This window comes from Anomaloglossus baeobatrachus, chromosome 2 (assembly GCF_048569485.1).
Source record: "Anomaloglossus baeobatrachus isolate aAnoBae1 chromosome 2, aAnoBae1.hap1, whole genome shotgun sequence".
NCBI classification, from domain to species: domain Eukaryota; kingdom Metazoa; phylum Chordata; class Amphibia; order Anura; family Aromobatidae; genus Anomaloglossus; species Anomaloglossus baeobatrachus.
Window position 1 is genome coordinate 84,892,749 of NC_134354.1, and position 19,125 is coordinate 84,911,873.

The 19,125-nt window shown below is 45.7% G+C and overlaps 1 protein-coding gene across 1 annotated transcript in view; it reads right to left on the reverse strand.

Moving 5' to 3' along the window:
* The window catches only part of GABRR3 (gamma-aminobutyric acid type A receptor subunit rho3), a 131,028-nt gene that overhangs the window by 50,447 nt on the left and 61,456 nt on the right, over positions 1-19,125 (reverse strand). The window contains exon 4 of the mRNA XM_075333101.1: positions 12,334-12,557. Coding sequence (XP_075189216.1) covers positions 12,334-12,557 — 224 coding nt within the window. The remainder of the gene's footprint in view (positions 1-12,333; positions 12,558-19,125) is intronic.

Here is a 19,125-nt window from a genome sequence, read left to right on the forward strand (position 1 = left end):
CGGTGGACGCAGGTAAGGAGATGTTCGTCATATCTGCGGTGTCACACATAGCGATGTGTGATGCCGCAGAATCGAGGAACAACCAGTGGCAAGCCCCACCAACGATATTTTGAAAAGGAGCGACGTGTCAACAATCAACGATTTTTGACGTTTTTGCGATCGTTGATCGTCGCTCCTTGGTGTCACATGCTGCTATGTCGCTAACGACACCGGATGTGCATGAATAACGACGTGACGCCGACGATATATCGTTAGCGATGTCGCAGCGTGTAAAGCACCCTTTTGTGTATTGTTAGTGAATAGTAATGGGTTGACTTGCAGATACCCGGGATCAGCAGAAAAAACGGGTTAAACCTCCCCCCTCAGTTTGGGCAAAGAATGGATCCCAGATATATGGCTGGACACCAGTACCCATATAAGTCTATGGGGACTAGAATCAGGCACTTAAAAATGGTGGTAGACGGGATAGGGGGATTGGAGCAAGCGCTTTATACTTAGCAGTCTCTGCACGCGCTGTAAAGCTACTTCTGGGGACACTCATTATGCTTCATGTATATGCACTTCTTCCTCTGCGCAACGGTAGTCTCCATGCAGTCTCCCTGTGTGACAGCGTGTCTGACTGCTTTCAATCAGTGGCGCTGTGTGTGTCTATATTAATGAAAAAATAAATAAATACAAAAATTTACGTAGGGTTCCCCCATATTATGATACCCAGCACAGATAAACATATGGCTACAGGCTGCATTTTTTTCCTTGGTTTTCTGCCAGGAGGTGCAAATTTGTTTTTGAAATATCTGTATCACATTTAAGTGCCAAATTTGCCCCTCCTGGCAGAAAACCGCATTGAAATGGCATAAAAAAATTGCATCACTATTGAATAAAAACTACATGGTATTTTGATGTGTTTTTTTGCCAGGAGCTGTAGATTGGGTACAGGAATATGGTGTAGAAGTTTCAGTACCAAATCTGCAAATCTTGGCAAAAAAAAGCACCATTTTCTTCCAGGAGATGCAGGTCTGTGAACTCAGTGACCTTCCCTGAAGTGAGATTATTTACTTCAATAAGGTCACCTGAGGTCAGGTTACCTGTGGTCACAGGTGAAGGACCATAGGAACCTCCAGCTGTGACAGCAAATAACCTGATTGATGTTACATCTGATCACTGTGGCTCAGTCTCTGCATGAAGCTCACAGCGGGAGGTCATGTTCTATGCCCACACGCTGTGTCTTCAGTAATGTAGCACAGCTGGAATTGTCATTGGACCTCATGTGGCTTATATCTAACCTGGGTGTTTTGGGAGTTAATAAAAGGGTGAAAGAGGGTGGGTTTTTTTGTATTTTATTATAAATAAAGAATTTTTTCAGTGTCTATGTTCATTTCTTTTCACTTACAGTTTAGTAATTGGGGGCTCTCATAGACACCATCCATAACTAATATAGGTCTTAGTGGCAGCGATCTGTTATTAACCCCTTATTACCTTAATTACCACTGCACCATTTAATCAGTGTGAGCCGGGTAAATTCCCGGGATTGTTGCATGTAATGAATGCTACAATCCTGGGTGGCTGGAGGCTGCTATTTTAAGGCTGGGTGGCCCAATAACCATGGATCTCCCCAGCCTGAGAATACCAGTCCCCAGCTGTTGGCTTTATCATGGCTGAGTATCAAAATTTGGGGGGAAACCACACACTGTTTTTTAAATTATTTAGTTAAATAATTAAAAAAAAGTTACCTGCAGTCCCTCTTATTTAGAGATACAGCCAAAATAAGGGCATGCCTGGGGGCAGCAACCTGTAGCTGTATGCTTTATCTGTGTTGGGTATCATAATATGGGGGGGATCCTACGCCAATTTTTTTATTTATTTATTTTTACACTGTAGACACAGAGAGTCTGTCTCTGATTAAAAGCAGTCAGACACGCTATCACACAGAGTGGGGACACATCTGACTGCAACCAATCAGAGACGCGGGGACTGATGGTGGGCAAGGGAAGCAGTGCATATGCATGAGGTTAATGAGTGGCCCTGGAAGTAGCATGAGCAGCCTGGAAGCAGTGTTACAGCCGAGCGAGAGACTTGGTAAGTATAATGTGCCTGCTTTCCCCTTTTTTCTTTATTTTTCGTTTATTTTTTTTAATTACCAGACTTGCAGGAACCAGATTGCTACCCAGTGTTCTCTGAGAACTTCGGGCCTGGGGTCGGTGCTCAGGTACTTTTGAACCCATGCGGATCCGGACTTTTACAGTCCAGGTCAGTCCATCACTATTAGTGAGCATGTTCCCAGTGTTGTATGAAAGGGAGGCACTAATGAATTGTCAATGCAAACCCAAGCACCATAATAGGAGCCCTATAGTTTGATCTGAACCATGGGGACCCTTCTCGTGTGTATGCCACCACCAGAAGACTCCACGCTCCTCTCATAAAATCCAGTCAATTTCAGATGAAGAATGATTTTTTTTTTTTACTTAAATGCAAAATATTTGGAGCTAAAAATAGTTTTTTGCAATCCAGTTTCATTATACATTTTGCACCATCTGTCTACGCCATTTATTCCCCTGTACATTCAACTTTAATGTGGTCTAAGCACATAAATCCGCTAAGAGGAGCTCAAAAACACCTTAATGTCTGTGACCGCTGCACAAGTGACTTGCTGGGAATGACAGCATCAACAACACTGGAACTGTGCCACTGCAAGTGATGAGTATGGGTTGTTTTTATTTTATATGGTGTTCATACGTCCGGTGATAGACAACTTCTTTATTATAAAAAAGTGCTCTACAGCAGTTAATCACAGTGGTATAGCAATGCCTAGCTTCACCTGGGAAACAGTTTCCGTCCTGTATCTAAATATCCTGGCCTAGGCAGAGTTGCTTTTGCTGGTTCCCCGGCATTGCCATATTGAGATCCAATATTTTGGTGTGAGTCCTGATCCCATCTCAGTTACATGAACCCCTGCTAACCCCTAACAGCAGGAAGTAGCCATCTTCTCAATTCTATAAGAAGTATGGAGAGCCAGGGAATCCTGAGACCGCAAAATAAATAGTGCCAAATTCAACAGACATAAAATACTCTGTGCTGTAGGTGGAACCAGCATTTTCCAGCTTGTGACCTACTACAATATCTCAACATTCATTTCTTGAAATACTCTGTGCTGCTGGAAGACAATTCTCCTTCCACTGTGTAACTCTCAGTCTATGACCACCACAAGATTATCATACAGCTGAAATACTCAGTGTTGCGGGTGGAACCTGCACTTTCCAGTTTGTGACCTACTACAATAACTCGACATTCCTAACCTGAAATCCTCTTTTCTGCCTGGGGGTTCTGCTTCATTCACAGTGTAAAGGCCCTGTCACACACAGAGATAAATCTGCGGTAGATCTGTGGTTGCAGTGAAATTGTGGACAATCAGTGCCAGGTTTGTGGCTGTGTACAAATGGAACAATATGTCCATGATTTCACTGCAACCACAGATCTGCCAAAGATTTATCTCTGTGTGTGACAGGGCCTTAAGGCTCAATCTGTGACCTACCACAACATCAGCTTACTGCTTTCCTGAAATACTCTGTGCCTTTGACCTCCTATAACACTGTTTCTTTCCCCTTCTGAATTACTCTGTTGGGAAACCCTTCTTCCACTATGAAACTCTCAGTCTGTAACCTGCCCTAAGGTCAGTAAACCCCTCTCCTGAAATGCACTGTGATGCTGGAAGACCCCATTTTGCTCTCTCCATTGTATAGACCCAGCATAATACCACCATATAGTAAGGAGATTGATTAAATAGACCCAGCATAATACCGTCATATAGTAACCACATTACATACAATTGTATAGACTAAGAATAATACCGCCATATAGTAATCACATTATATTGCATTGTATACACCCAACATATCACCATATAGTGACCATATTGCATTGCATAGACCCAGCATAATACGATCATATAATAATCATATTATATTACATTAAATTGTATAGATCCAACATAATAGTACCATTGCTATTATTCATATTTGTCTCTGCCCTGCTACATCTAACCGTCTCACTCAAATGTAGCAGAGCTGTGGCAGTCAGAAGTAGTAAAGCAGAGACGGTCAGATGTAGCAGAGCAGAGACAGGCAGCAAAGGGTGGTCACGAAATTTCATTTAGATTTCTCTTTTGTTCCATCTCTTTGCGTTTTGTTAATTAGTAAAAATAAACTAACATTTTTATATCTGAAAACATTCTTACTTTGCAGCAGTTTTTCTCCGCACCTGCCTAACACTTTTGCACAGCACTTTCATACATGCATTATATCTATATTATCCTCAGATTACTCAGGAGGTCCATGTGCTTTGCCATTAAAATCCAGTATAATCTCACGCTGGTGTAGTCCCAACAAAGACAGCTTATTATTTTAACTGCTATATCCTTACAGGAAAATACACCAGATGTCCAATTTTAATTTTTCTGCAGTTCCCACTTGATAAGCAGAAACACAGAGCAGCTTGAATAATTCCAATCAATGAGCACAGACATTTCAATGTAATAACTGACGTGCTGGCAGAGAAAAAATATGTATCCCTGTATTGTTGTGTATACTTTCTTAAAGAGTAACTTTGTACTAACCTTTAATATTCCTTATTAGAGAAAAATGTCTATATCCTCCCTTATTAAAGATTTTGTCACTCCTGCTCTATCTCCTTCACTGACCATTCATTCTTAATACCTGCTAAAATTTGTCCTCAGATCTGTTTAAAGGAAACAAGGATCAGAACAAAGCTTCTGGTAATAGAAATACATGAAAAAGGGGAGGTGGACGGAGCTAGGGAAGGGTACAGGGGAGACAGAAGCAGAGGACACAAAATAAACTGCTGCAGCTTCTAGTGACTAGAGCCTTGTCATAGAGAAATTAGAAAATCCATAAGACACCTCTGTCTGTCTAAAGAGGACAGATCTCTCCCTTCCTACGCTGAGCATATAGCAATAAATGCAGCTGGGGAGAAACAAATAATTATAACGGAGGAAGAAGAGAGATGGAGCACATCCACTGAAACTAGGACCTCCTGGTGTGGATAGGTAATTAAAACTGGTACATCTGTTGAGAAATAGACATGACAATTGGGTTTTGAATCATTAAGGGTGAAGAAGTAGCCTTGCTCAGGAAACAGCATGCTCTGTTCAAAAGATTTTTTTCAGACACTGGAGCACCAGTGGGAAATTATGAATATTGGGTATTGTAGCTATCGCATATGGATGTGAAATACATTTTTAGCTTCCGTATTCCCAGAGGTAGAACATGCATATTTTTCATAACTGTAAAAAATGTTTATGAGCGAGCTCTAAATTTATATCAGAAAACTGGATGATGCTCTCAATGTCATACTTCATATCTATAGAAAGATAAAATCACTATAAGAAACATGATCATTATGTCTTCTGTCTGCGACCTCCTTGAGTGAAGATCTCCTGGAAATAAAGATTTTATAATTTTCTGGACACTGAAGCCACATCCCATGACCAATCCTGTTATGAGTCACCACATGGAAGGTACACACGTGGTCAAAATTGTTGGTACCCTTCGTTTACTGAAAGATAACCCCACGATGGTCACAGAAATAACTTGACTCTGACAAAAGTAATAAATAAAAAAAATCCATGAAAATGACCAAATGAAAGTCAGACATTGCTTTTCAACCATGCTTCCACAGAGTTTTTTAAAAAATAAAACTCATGAAACGGGCATGGACAGAAATGATGGTACCCCTCAAAATAATGTGACAAAAGGTACATGTTAAATCAAGGTGTGTCCACTGCTAAGCCCCACAATCTTGTAATCAGTCAGTGGGCCTGTATATAGGGCTACAGATACTAACTGTGCTGTTTGGTGACATGGTGTGTACCACACTCAACATGGACCAGAGTAAGCGAAGGAAAGAGTTGTCTCAGGAGATTAGAAAGAAAATTATGGACAAGCATGTTAAAGGTAATCCCTAAACCATCCCCAAGCAACTTGATGTTCCTGTGACTACAGTTGCACATATTATTCAGAAATTTAAGATCCATAAGACTGTAGCCACCTCCCTGGACGTGGCCGAAGGAGGAAAACTGATGACAAATCAAAGAGATGGATAATACGAATGGTAATAAAAGAGTCCAGAAAAACTTCTAAAGAGATTAAAGGTGAACTTCAAGCTCGAGGAACATCAGTGTCGGATCACACCATCTGTCATTTATTGAGCCAAAGTGGACTTCATGGATAACGACCAAAGAGAACACCATTGTTGAAAAAAAAAAAAATCATAAAAAAGCCCGACTAGAATTTGCCAAACTACATGTTGACAAGCCACAAAGCTTCTGGGAGAATGTCCTATGGAGAGATGAGACAATAAATGGAACTTTTTTGCAAGGCACATCAGCTCTATAATCACAGATGGAAAAATGAAGCATATCAAGAAAAGAACACTGTCCCTTCTGTGAAACATGGAGGAAGCTCTGTTATGTTCTGGGGCTTCTTTGCTGCATCTGGCACAGGGTGTCTTGAATCTGTGCATCTAAAAACACCCAAGAATGGCTAAGAGGAAACCATTGGACTATTCTGAAGTGGCCTTCTATGAGTCCTGCCTTAAATCCTATTGAGCATCTTTGGAAAGAGCTAAAACATGCTGTCTGGAAAAGGCAACCTTCAAACACGAGACAACAGGAGCAGTTTGCTCTTGAAGAGTGGCCAAAATACCTGGTGAGAGGTGCAGAGGTCTCATTGACAGTTACAGGAATCGTTTGATTGCAGTGATTGCCTCATAAGGTTGTGCATCGAAATATTACATTATGGAAAGATACAATCATTTCTGTTCAGGCCTATTTCATGAGTTTTATTTTTTTTTATTCTGTGGAAGCACAAAAGCAGCAATGTCTGACTTTCATTTGTTCATTTTCATAGATTTTTTATTTATTATTACTTTTGTCAGATTCAAGTTATTTCTGTGACCATTGTGGGTTTTTCTTTAATTAAACGAGGGGGACCAATAATTTTGACCACGTGTGTATGCCGTTTAACATGGGTTAATAAAAGCAAATGCCACATTACAATTCCGGTTTGATGCTGGAAGATGCACTTTAGTGTAGGATTGATCCAGAAAGAGAATTGTGCAACCCCTACGAACACAGATCTACTACTTTTCATTATCCCTTTTATTTTATGGAATTGTATACTGTACTGTCTTGTTCCATTTGTAAAATCCTTTGCATATTTTTTTAAAACACTGCATACTTTTTGCATTAAATATATAAAATGTAATAGCTTTGTTGCTCTTGCTCTAAGAATGCATCCCCGAAGCTATAGGCTACCTGTATCGGGTGTCTAGTCCTGTATAAATGATTGGTGGTGGCAGGTAATAGGCTTTCTTGGGTTATTGTAGAGCTTGGCAGTGACTGTACCGAGGTGTGTGTATATACATATGTATACATACAGTATATTATTGGAGTTGTTATATATATATCTGTATATATATATATATATATATATATATATATATATATATATATATATATATATATACATATATATACATACACAAAACCCTCACTGTGAGGTCCCCAATAATCAGCCTAACAGTGCTATTTGTGACAAATTGGTTGACCCAGTTACTTGTGCACTTTTTTCTACCCCAGACTTTTTCCCTCCACTCAACTTTCCATTAATCTGCTTGGATACAGCACTCCGTGAACAGCCAGCTTCTTTAGCAATGACCTTTTGTGGCTTACCCTCCTTGTAGGGTGTGTCAATGACTTCCTTCTGGACATTTGTCAAGTCAACTGTCTCAACATGATTGTTTAATCTACTGAACAACACTAAGGGACCATTTTAACCGCTTAGGAATAGGGATGGGCGAACCCTAACTGTAAAGTTCGGTGTCTGTACCGAACACATGGTGTTCATGCACACGACCCCGAACACGAGTTTTCTGGGATGTTCGTGTTACAGTTCGTGTTACAGTTCGGGTCCAGGGGCTGTTAAAAAAAAGCACATTATTAAAAAAAATTCTGATCATACTTACAGATCCCGCAACGTCCTGCAGGCTCTGTCTCCCAGCGCTTCTGCGTCCGTCCAATCATTGCTGTTCCTACCGGTAAGCACCTTTGGCTAAAAGGACCTGCCGTGACCGTGACGTCATACCCATGTGACCAGTCACGTGTAAATGCTGTATTACCTCATTGGCTACAGACTGGTCACGTGAGTATGACGTCATCAAAGGTCCTGGTGTGCCGTGATGCGAGTGTCATCGCATCAAGACACACAATCTCCCGACGGCAGTTGCTCAGCTGCATGTATTTCCACAGCTGAGGCGCTGTTGTCCTGAAAGTGGGGTGATGCAATGCGAGATGTAAGGGCAATGCAAGACGTAAGTGCAATCATCTCCTCACTGTCAGCCTGCTGCATTGCTCTGTCCAGAGTGATGTAGTAGACCTGACATGGCTCTCTGTGCTTCTCACTGTGTATAGACTGTGTCTGTGCACAGTGATGAAGCAGAGTTGACTTTGCGCTTTACTTCTCACTGTGTATAGAAACTGTGCACAGTGATGAAGCAGAGTTGACTTTGCTCTTTGCTTCTCACTGTATATAGACACTGTCTGTGCACAGTGATAAAGCAGTGTTGACATTTCACTTTGCTTCTCACTGTGTATAGACTGTGTCTGTGCACAGTGATGAAGCTGACATTGCTGTCCCAGTGGACTACGTCAGACTAAGGATTTTTTTCTATAATAAACATGGAGTCTCTAAATGTTTTTTTTGTTTTATTTCTAATAAAAATGTTTTCTCTGTGTTGTGGGTTTTTTTCTGTTTCGTATAAATTCATGGTGGCCATGTCTAATTTGGTGTGACACCGTGAATTTTGGGCTCAGTACCATCTGAGAACACAAAGCTGGTAGCTGGTATTAACCCCTTTATTACCTAGTGAGCCACCGCCATCAGGGCCGCTGGATGAGTCGGGTAAAGCGCCTGAAAATGGCGCTAAGAAGCAATGCACCATTTCCAGGGGCGGCTGCGGGCTGTCGAGAATCCTAACCCCCAGCTGCCTGGCTTTACCTGACTGGCGATCAAAATACGGCTGGAGCCCGCGCATTTTCTTTTTTTAATTATTTTTTTGTAAATAAAAAAAATTAAAGGGTTTCCCTGTATTTTGATTGCCAGCCAAGGTAAATCAAGTAGATGGGGGTGGCAGCCCCTAGTCGTCTGCTTTATCTGCGCTGAGAATCAAAAATACTGCGGAGCACTACATCATTTTTTTTAATGATTTTTTTATTTTTACAGTACTGTGATGTCAGGCAATCAAAATACAAGGAAGTCCATTTTTTTTTAGTTATTTAACCCCTTCACGACCATGGACGGATCTTTCCGTCATGGATCGTGTCCCGGTAATCCCCGCCCCCTGCCGCGGGCAGGCGGCGTGGATCGGCACACATATCAGCTGTTTTCAACAGCTGACATGTGTGCCTACATGTTCCGAGTGGAATCGCATTCCACCCGGAACATTAACCCCTTAGATCTCGCTGCCAAAGTCTGGCAGCGAGATCTATATGCGCGCGGCCATCTTTTTTTCTTACCGCCGCCCCCTCCGGACGTCACGTGAGTGATCACGTGACGTTCGGTGGTTGCCATCGTAGCACAGGGTCATGTGATGACGCCTGGTGCTAAGAAGTTTCACTTTCATTCTTCCTCGGCACGGAGCAGAGGAAGAAAGAAAGTGACTATTTCTGCTGATTACAGCGGTATAGCTGTGATCAGCAGATAGCGATCAGCAATCGGATTGCTGATCGCTATAGCCCCCTAGGGGGACTAGTAAAATAAAATAAAAAAAGTAAAAAAAAAGTTTTAAAAAATTAAAAAAAAAACAAAAAACCTAAAAGTTCAAATCACCCCCCTTTCCCCCCATTGAAAATTAAAGGGTTAAAAAATAAATAAATATACACATATTTGGTATCGCCGCGTTCAGAAATGCCCGATCTATCAAAATATAAAATCAATTAATCTGATTGATAAACGGCGTAGTGGCAAAAAAATTCCAAACGCCAAAATTACGTTTTTTGGTCGCCGCAAGTTTTACGCAAAATGCAATAACAGGCGATCAAAACGTAGCATCTGCGCAAAAAGGCTGCCATTAGAAACATCAGCTCGAGACGCAAAAAATAAGCCATCACTGAGCCATAGATCCCAAAAAATAAGAACGCTACGTGTTTTGGAAAATGGCGCAAAACGTGCGCCACTTTTATTGGACAAACTTGTGAATTTTTTTAACCCCTTAGATACAAGTAAACCTATACATGTTTGGTGTCTACAAACTCGCACCGACCTCAGGTATCATACCCACACATCAGTTTTACCATATAGTGAACACCGTGAATAAAACATCCCAAAAACTATTGTGCCATCAAACGTTTTTTGCAATTTTTCCACACTTGGAATTTTTTTGCTGCTTTCCAGTACACCATATGGTAAAACTTATGGTTTCATTTAAAAGTACAACTTGTCCCGCAAAAAACAAGCCCTCATATGGCAAGATTGACGGAAAAATAAAAAAGTTACGGATCTCGGAAGAAGGGGAGCAAAAAACAAAAACGCAAAAACGGAAAGTGCCCCGGGGCTGAAGGGGTTAAATAAATAAATAAAAAAAAAACATGCGAGGGCTCCCGAAGCATTTTTTATTGCTAGCTATGGGTAATCCAAGCAGCTACTGGCTGCTAACCCCCACTGTTTGGTGTTACCTTCACTGGCAATGGAAAATCCAGGGAAGTCTTTTTTTTTTGCCAAAAAAATGAAAAAAGAAAAAAAAAAAAAAAGACGTGGGCTTCGCCATATTTTTGTATGCTAGCTAGGTACAGGAGACAGGTACGGGCTGCCCCCAACCCTCAGCTGCCTATTTGTACCCAGCTGGGAACCAAAAATATGAGGAAAAATAATTAAAAAAACCCGACATGGGCTTCGCCCAATTTTTGTGTCCAGCCAGGTACAATTAGGCAGCTGGGGATTGGAAGCTTTTGATGATATTCTAATTTATTGAGATGCTATTGTATGTTATTATGGAAGCCCTGTGTGAAGATTATTGGAGCCTTCCATCCACTTACTGCCTGGAACAGTGTTATATAGCGTGTGCTTTCTGGAAACTGTACATCACCTCATGTACAGAAGATGCTGGTTAAGTGTGTCCTCCAAATTTCCAAAGAACTCATGTTTACTTTGCCCAGCCACCCAATATAGAGTGGCAGACATACTGTACAACACTGATTCTTTCTGTGAGGTAAAACATTTTTTTCTGTGAGGTAAAACATTAATTTTAAACTTAGGCATGGAATTGTTTTTACCACAAAACAACAGCATCTGCGATCCTATGCTATCCTATCTGTATACTCTCTTTTGCTTTCATCCCTGCCCAGGAGCTGTATATTCAGACCATGTTCCTTCATGCTTAGACACGGCCATTACACAATACATAGCAGGGACACATATATAAGATTATTTCAGCACAGGAACATACTTTCTAAACATACCTAATTGTGGAACTTATTTTTATTCCAAGATCTATTTATGAAATGTGCGTTGTTTGTGGGACAACCCTTTTAATAATATTACCTACATGGTCTATCAGGCTAATCTCAAACTAAAAGACAAAATTATGACTCATCGCTGAAGACAATAGACCCCCATTACAGCCTCAACTGTAACCTTTCTCTGCATCATATAGCCTTTGACATGAGGTCAATGGATCATCTATAACTTTTGGTTCATAGCTCAATGTCATGCAATCACCTTCTGATGGTTTGGGTAGACACTGTTTAACACCTTAAGCTTGGTATGGAACTTGACCCTCATCCTATGCTTCCCCTCCGGCATTTTCACCTTTTATCATTGACGCTCGTTGGTCCTCTGCAGTTTGTGATCTGTTGGCTGCTCCAGTGTTTCATGGACCGAACCAGGAGTCACTCTTCAATGCAAGTCTATGAGAGCCTCATTTTGGCATCGTTATAGCTCTCATAGACTTGCATTGAGAGCTTGTGATGTAACGTCTGACTTCCAAACAGTCAGAAGTTATGGTCACAAGATAGCTGCACAGGACTGAAATGGAGCTGATAAAAGGTGAAAATGCCGGAGGGTGAGTATAAGACTGGGAGCAAGGACCTTAGATTAAATGCACCAGTACAGCGGGGAAATAAAAAACCAAAACACTGGAATGGCGCTTTCATTGACAGATTTTATGTTACATTTATGTGACCATAAGCTTTGTAAAGTCTATAGTCATCTATATAAATTCTCCAGGCAGAGATTTGAAAAATCTAAAACGCTTTATTTCACTCACCTTAGGCTGAACAAGACATTTCCATCTGGAAACACCCGGAGCATGATGTTTTCCATTGTGGTATCATGTATGAACGACCGTTTGGAGTGAACAAAAAATACATCTGGCACCCAAATTTTCTTTATTAGTCTTCCATCAAATGTCATGCTCCTATTGTTGGTACTCTGAAATGAAAGTCTCTCATCTTTCCAGTAATGTCTGAGGTATAAGGTCATTGTAAAATCCTTGATAGGCCAATAGAAAAGAAAAAGGAAAAAAAGGAGATATAGTTTTACTGGAACACAAAATACAGTTGCATACAGCAATCTCCAATCATTGCAGGTGCACGTCACCAAAGTGATGAACTGTGTGCCCCCAGCCTCGCCACTCTGCCAATCCCTCCACTGGCTTCCCGTCACCCAACGACTCCAGTTCAAAACATTAACCATGACATACAAAGCCATGCACAACCTGTCTCCTCCCTACATCAGTGACCTAGTCTCCCGATATCTACCCGCACGCAACCTCAGATCCTCACAAGATCTCCTTCTCTGCTCCTCTCTTATCTCCTCTTCCCACAATCGCGTACAAGATTTCTCCCGTGCCTATCCTACACTCTGGAACGTTCTACCTCAGCATATCAGACTCACCCCTACCGTGGAAAGCTTCAAGAGGAACCTCAAGACCCATCTCTTACAACAAGCCTACAACCTACAATAATCCTCAGCACAGTACACCACTGCGCAACCAGCTCTGTCCTCACCTATTGTACCATCACCCATTCCCTATAGACTGTGAGCCCTCGCGGGCAGGGTCCTCTCTCCTCCTATACCAGTCTGTTTTGTACTGTTAATGATTGTTGTATGTATACCCTCTTTCACTGTAAAGCGCCATGGAATAAATGGTGCTATAATAATAATAATAATAATAATAACTGTCTCTTGAGAAAATAACAAAAAAAATCCAAAAAACTACCAGCATCCGATCCTTAAGCAAAACATTTTACCAGGTTTATTCAGCACCAATTATGTGAGACATTTTGGATTCACGGTAGGGTTGAAGACACCTGGCTTTAGCATAACCTGGTGATGTTATTTTTTTGGAACCTAAGGAAATGTTTTCATTTAGGAGTCTGAGAAGCTAGTTGACAGTCAAACTCATTGCTATCCATTTTACCCACAGATACAGTATATATATTGTGAGGTAGCACAGTCAGCTGCGCAGCAGAAGACACGGGATCCAGGCATTAAGGTTCACAGCACACGGTTTTAATGTCCAAACAAAAGTCCACAACAATATACATGTGCCTCTCCAGCAGAGAGCTCAGGGAGTTGTGTTCACTTCCCCACACCCGGCACACCTGCCCTTGTTCCTGATTCTATTTAACCCTTCCTTCAGCCTGTAGGGAAACAGCATTAACCCTAGAGTAGATTTACTTTCTATCATGGAGTGAGCACAACCGGGGCGAGACATACCGTCCGTCATAGATAACCCCGGTCACAGTCTCACATACCCCCCCCCCCCTCAGTTCAAGCATGCGGGGTTGAACTCCCGCCATCAAACACGGGCCGCGGGACAAGGCATCGGCGTTGCCCTGCAACCCACCGGCCCTGTGTTCAACCGTAAACCGGAAGTTCTGCAGAGAAAGGAACCACCGGGTAACCCGGGCATTCCGTTCCTTGGCGGACCTCATCCAGACCAGTGGAGAGTGATCCGTCACCAAGCGAAACTGCCGTCCCAGCAGGTAATAGCGTAGGGACTCCAAGGCCCACTTGATCGCCAGGCACTCCTTCTCCACTACGCTATAATTCCGCTCGGGAGGGGTGAGCTTCCTACTTAAGAAGGTGACGGGGTGTTCCTCCCCCTGAACCACCTGAGACAGCACTGCCCCCAGGCCGACCTCTGAGGCGTCAGTCTGTACTATGAACTCCTTCCGGAAATCAGGGTGTACAAGAACGGGCTGTCCGCACAGGACCCCCTTCCGGGCCCGGAAGGAGTCCTCGGCCTGCGGAGTCCAGCGCACCATGACGGACTTCTTGCCTTTGAGAAGGTCCGTCAAGGGGGCTGATAGTCCCGCAAAATCCTTTACAAACCTCCTGTAGTACCCCACGATACCCAGGAAGGCCCTAACCTGCTTTGTGGTCAGGGGTCTAGGCCACTTCTGGATCGCCTCAACCTTGTTAATTTGGGGCTTAATCACTCCTTGGCCTATCACGTAGCCCAAGTAGCGGGCTTCCGTGAGTCCCAACGCACATTTCTTGGGATTGGCTGTCAATCCGGCTGTTCGAAGCGCGTCCACCACCGCTTGTACCTGTTCCAAGTGGGTCTGCCAATCGGAGCTGTAAATAATGATGTTGTCACGCTCCCCGGGTCCTCGGATCCCCTCCCCGGGTCCCCTGCTCCGATCCCCGGGTCCTCAGCTCCGCTCCCCGGCTCACCTGCCACGCTCCCCGCTCTCCAGCCTCCGGTGCCCGCACTTCCCAGGCCCCCTGGTCTCCGCTCCCGGCGCCCGACGGCTTCCCAGTTCCTGGCCGGCTCCCCTGCGTCCTCTCTTCAGCTTCCTGCCCTGGCTTCTGGCACCCGGGCTGCGCGCACGCGCATTAGGGCGCGCGCGCGGTCACTGAACCTTTCTTAAAGGGCCAGTGTCAATTAACAGGAAATCATGCACTCAGGTACAGGGTATATAGGGGGTTAATGTCCAAGGGAGCGGGGCCTGTTCTTCGTGTTTTTCCAAGCTAGGAGTCAGGTCTCCTTGTGTTCTATGAGATACTTACCTCTCTGTCTTCTAGAGCCGACCCTGCATCACCATCCGGTCCTGCGGTACCTCGAACCCCGAACGCTGCCCATCTGCCATCCTGACAGTCCGTACCATCTCGGATCCCTGCGGTGACCCGTCATCTCGCTCCAACGGTTCCGGACCCTGCCTGACACCATCACGGCTTCCGAACCTGAGCTCCGTCACCCGGACCACCATCCGTGACCTCGTGGTCCCAGGGACTTCTCCATTTGCTCTCAGTGCACGGACTGTCCTGCTACCTACAGTGCTCCGGCTACCGGACTCCTTTCCCTCATCCGGGAGTTCGGCCCAGTGGATCCACCTCCTGGGTCTGCCCGTCCATCTGGCCCTAACAGTAAGAACCGGCCATGGATCCCGCCGAAGCACTAGCGGCCTTGCATGAGGAACTCCAACGCCAGCGTGAAGTCCAGACCCGCATGCTGAACTTTATGACTTCGTGGACACCCGCCTGACCACGCTACAAGCGGCAGTCACGTCTTCGACATCCCGAGCCTCCACTAGTCAAGCCACGACCCCCGCTCCCGTGGCCCCCTCTTCGGATGCTTCCAGACTGCGTTTGGCCTCACCACCCCGGTACGCCGGAGATCCCAAGACCTGCAGGGGGTTTATAAACCAATGCTCCCTCCATTTCACGCAGCTGCCACATCTGTTTGCCTCCGACCAAGCCAAGGTCGCCTTCATCATGTCTCACCTAGAGGGCGAGGCACTGGCGTGGATGAACCCCTTGTGGGAGAAGGAGGAACCTATGACCAAGAACCTCCAGGAGTTCCTGCAGGCCTTTCGCAGCACTTTTGACGAACCCGGACGCGCCTCCGCGTCTGCGTCTTCACTTCTCCGGTTACGTCAGGGAACACTGACGGTGGGTCAATACGCCATCCGTTTCCGCACCTTGGCTTCAGAACTCGGGTGGAATAACGAGGCCCTAACCGCCGCCTTCTGGGAAGGACTATCGGGTCGAATCAAAGATGAGCTGGCTGGACGTGATGTACCGTCCACTCTGGACGCCCTGATTACCCTAGCGACTCGAGTGGACATACGCTTTCAGGAGCGGTCCAAAGAACTGTCCCGTGAGAGACGTCCGGTAAGGCATTCCTCTCCTCCACCGAAGCCCACCGTACTCCAGTCAACGGCCTCTGGTGTCTCCGTCCATGAGCCCATGCAGATCGACCGTGTGCGACAGTCGGAACAACGTCGAGCAGAGCGGCTCGCCAAGGGTCTCTGCTTTTACTGCGGAGAGGGCACACACCTGCTACGCGCCTGTCCAGAGAGGCCGGGAAACTCCAAAGCCTAGGGTTGGTAGGAGAGGCCACCCTAGGTGCTGGAACTCTCTCAGACCCAGTTACATGGACTGTGCAAGTGACAACGGGAGAGACGCGGTTTACGGCTGAGGCATACCTCGATTCTGGGGCAGCAGGCAATTTCATCCAGCAGGCCACGGTGGACAAGTACCAGGTGCCTGTTACTCCACTCGACAAGCCCCTAGTGATTGCCTCTGTGGATGGGAGACCCCTCTCTGACACCATCTCCTGGATCACCAAGCCGCTTGAACTGCGTATCGGTGCTCTGCACACCGAGAACATCGCTCTCTACGTCCTCCCACACATGTCACATCAAATCCTGCTGGGACTTCCCTGGTTGCGGACACACGAGCCTTCAGTCAGCTGGGGCACTGGCGATATCACTCGATGGGGGTCTTCTTGCCATGAGAGATGTCTGAAGACCATACAACCCATCCGGCGACCTCCGGTTCCCGAGTCCCTACCGGGACTGCCCTCAGCCTATTGGTCCTTCGTGGACGTCTTTGATAAGAAGGAGTCCGAAGTACTCCCGCCACATCGTCCTTACGATTGTGCCATTGACCTGCTCCCGGGAACTACACCACCTCGAGGACGGATATATCCACTATCTCCAGCCGAAACAAGGGCTATGTCTACGTACATCACAGAGAGCCTGGCTAAGGGATTCATCCGGAGATCCTCCTCTCCTGCTGGAGCAGGCTTCTTCTTCGTAAAGAAGAAAGAGGGCGACCTACGCCCATGTATAGACTACCGGGGATTGAACCTGATCACCGTGAAAAACAAGTACCCCCTGCCGCTCATCCCCGAATTGTTTGATCGGCTCAGAGGAGCTCGTGTGTTCACCAAGTTGGATCTTCGGGGTGCCTACAACCTGGTCCGTATCCGTTCAGGAGATGAATGGAAGACCGCGTTCAACACTCGCGATGGGCACTATGAATACTGCGTGATGCCCTTCGGCCTGTGCAACGCACCAGCAGTCTTCCAAGAATTAGTGAACGATGTGTTTCGGGACCTTCTCTACGTCTGTGTGGTGGTATATCTGGATGACATCCTTGTCTTCTCTCCGGACCTCCAGACCCACCGAGAGAACGTGCAACTGGTTCTACAACGACTGAGAGAGAATCGTCTGTACGCCAAGTACGAGAAGTGTGTCTTCGAACAGTCTTCTCTCCCCTTCCTGGGGTACCTCATCACCGATACCGGACTGCAGATGGATCCCAAGAAGGTCTCCTCCATTCTCAACTGGCCTCCTCCTTCTGGACTGAAGGCAATCCAACGTTTTCTGGGATTCGCTAACTATTACCGCCAGTTCATTCCTCACTTCTCGGCTCTGACTGCTCCTCTCTCCGCCTTGACCAAGAAGGGGGCTAATCCAAAGGACTGGTCACCTGCGGCCGACGCCGCGTTTGGCGCTCTAAAGCGAGCCTTTGCCTCCTCTCCTGTACTCCACCGTCCAGAGTTAAACCGCCAGTTCACCTTGGAGGTGGATGCCTCCTCCTCGGGAGCCGGAGCAGTGCTCATGCAGAAGTCCTCCTCCGGGAAGATGGTGACGTGCGGTTTCTTCTCCAAGAGCTTCTCCGCGCCTGAACGCAATTACACCATCGGTGACCGAGAGCTATTAGCGGTCAAACTGGCTCTGGAGGAATGGCGCTATCTTCTGGAAGGAGCAGTGTACCCTGTCATTGTTTACACGGACCACAAAAACCTGGAATACCTGCGGACTGCTCAGCGACTGAACCCACGGCAAGCCAGGTGGTCCTTGTTCTTTGCCCGGTTCGACTTCCAGCTTCATTTCCGACCCGCGAACAAGAATGTACGCGCTGATGCCTTGTCTAGGTCTTTCGTGCCCCTGGAACAGGAGGAAGAGACATCTCAACCCATCATCTGTCCAACTAAGATTATTCCGGTGGCTCCTGTCACCCTGGCCCAGATACCACCTGGGAAGACTTATGTCTCTGAGGCTGACAGGCAAAAAGTGTTACACTGGGGCCATGCCTCGAAAACAGCCGGTCATGCAGGTCAGAAGAAAACATGGAGCGCTATTGTACGTCATTACTGGTGGCCATCCCTGCGCACGGACGTCGCCTCTTTTGTCTCTGCCTGCTCCTCCTGTGCCAGGAACAAGACACCCAAACACCTGCCATACGGCCGTCTTCTGCCTCTGCCCATACCCTCAGTTCCCTGGCAACACATAGCGATGGACTTTATTACGGACTTGCCATTATCCTCCGGACACACAGTCATATGGGTCGTGGTGGATCGGTTCTCTAAAATGGCCCATTTCGTTCCTATGGCTGGACTGCCCTCTGCTCAGGAACTCGCGGACGCCTATATACAGCACATCTTCCGCTTGCATGGCTTTCCATCACACATAGTGTCCGACAGAGGAACCCAGTTCACCTCCCGCTTCTGGAGGGCTCTCTGCAAACATCTGGGAGTGACTCTGGACTTCTCCTCAGCCTACCATCCTCAGTTGAATGGCCAAGTGGAACGGATCAATCAGATATTGACCTCTTTCTTGCGTCACTACGTGAACGCCCATCATGACGATTGGTCCACGCTTCTTCCTTGGGCTGAATTCTCCCATAATCACCACGTCAGTGAGTCCTCCTCCAGTTCTCCCTTCCATGTCGTCTACGGACTTCAGCCGTCTGTCCCATTGCCTGTATCCTCTTCCTCGGACATCCCTGCTGCTGATGCAGTACTCCGTGACTTTAC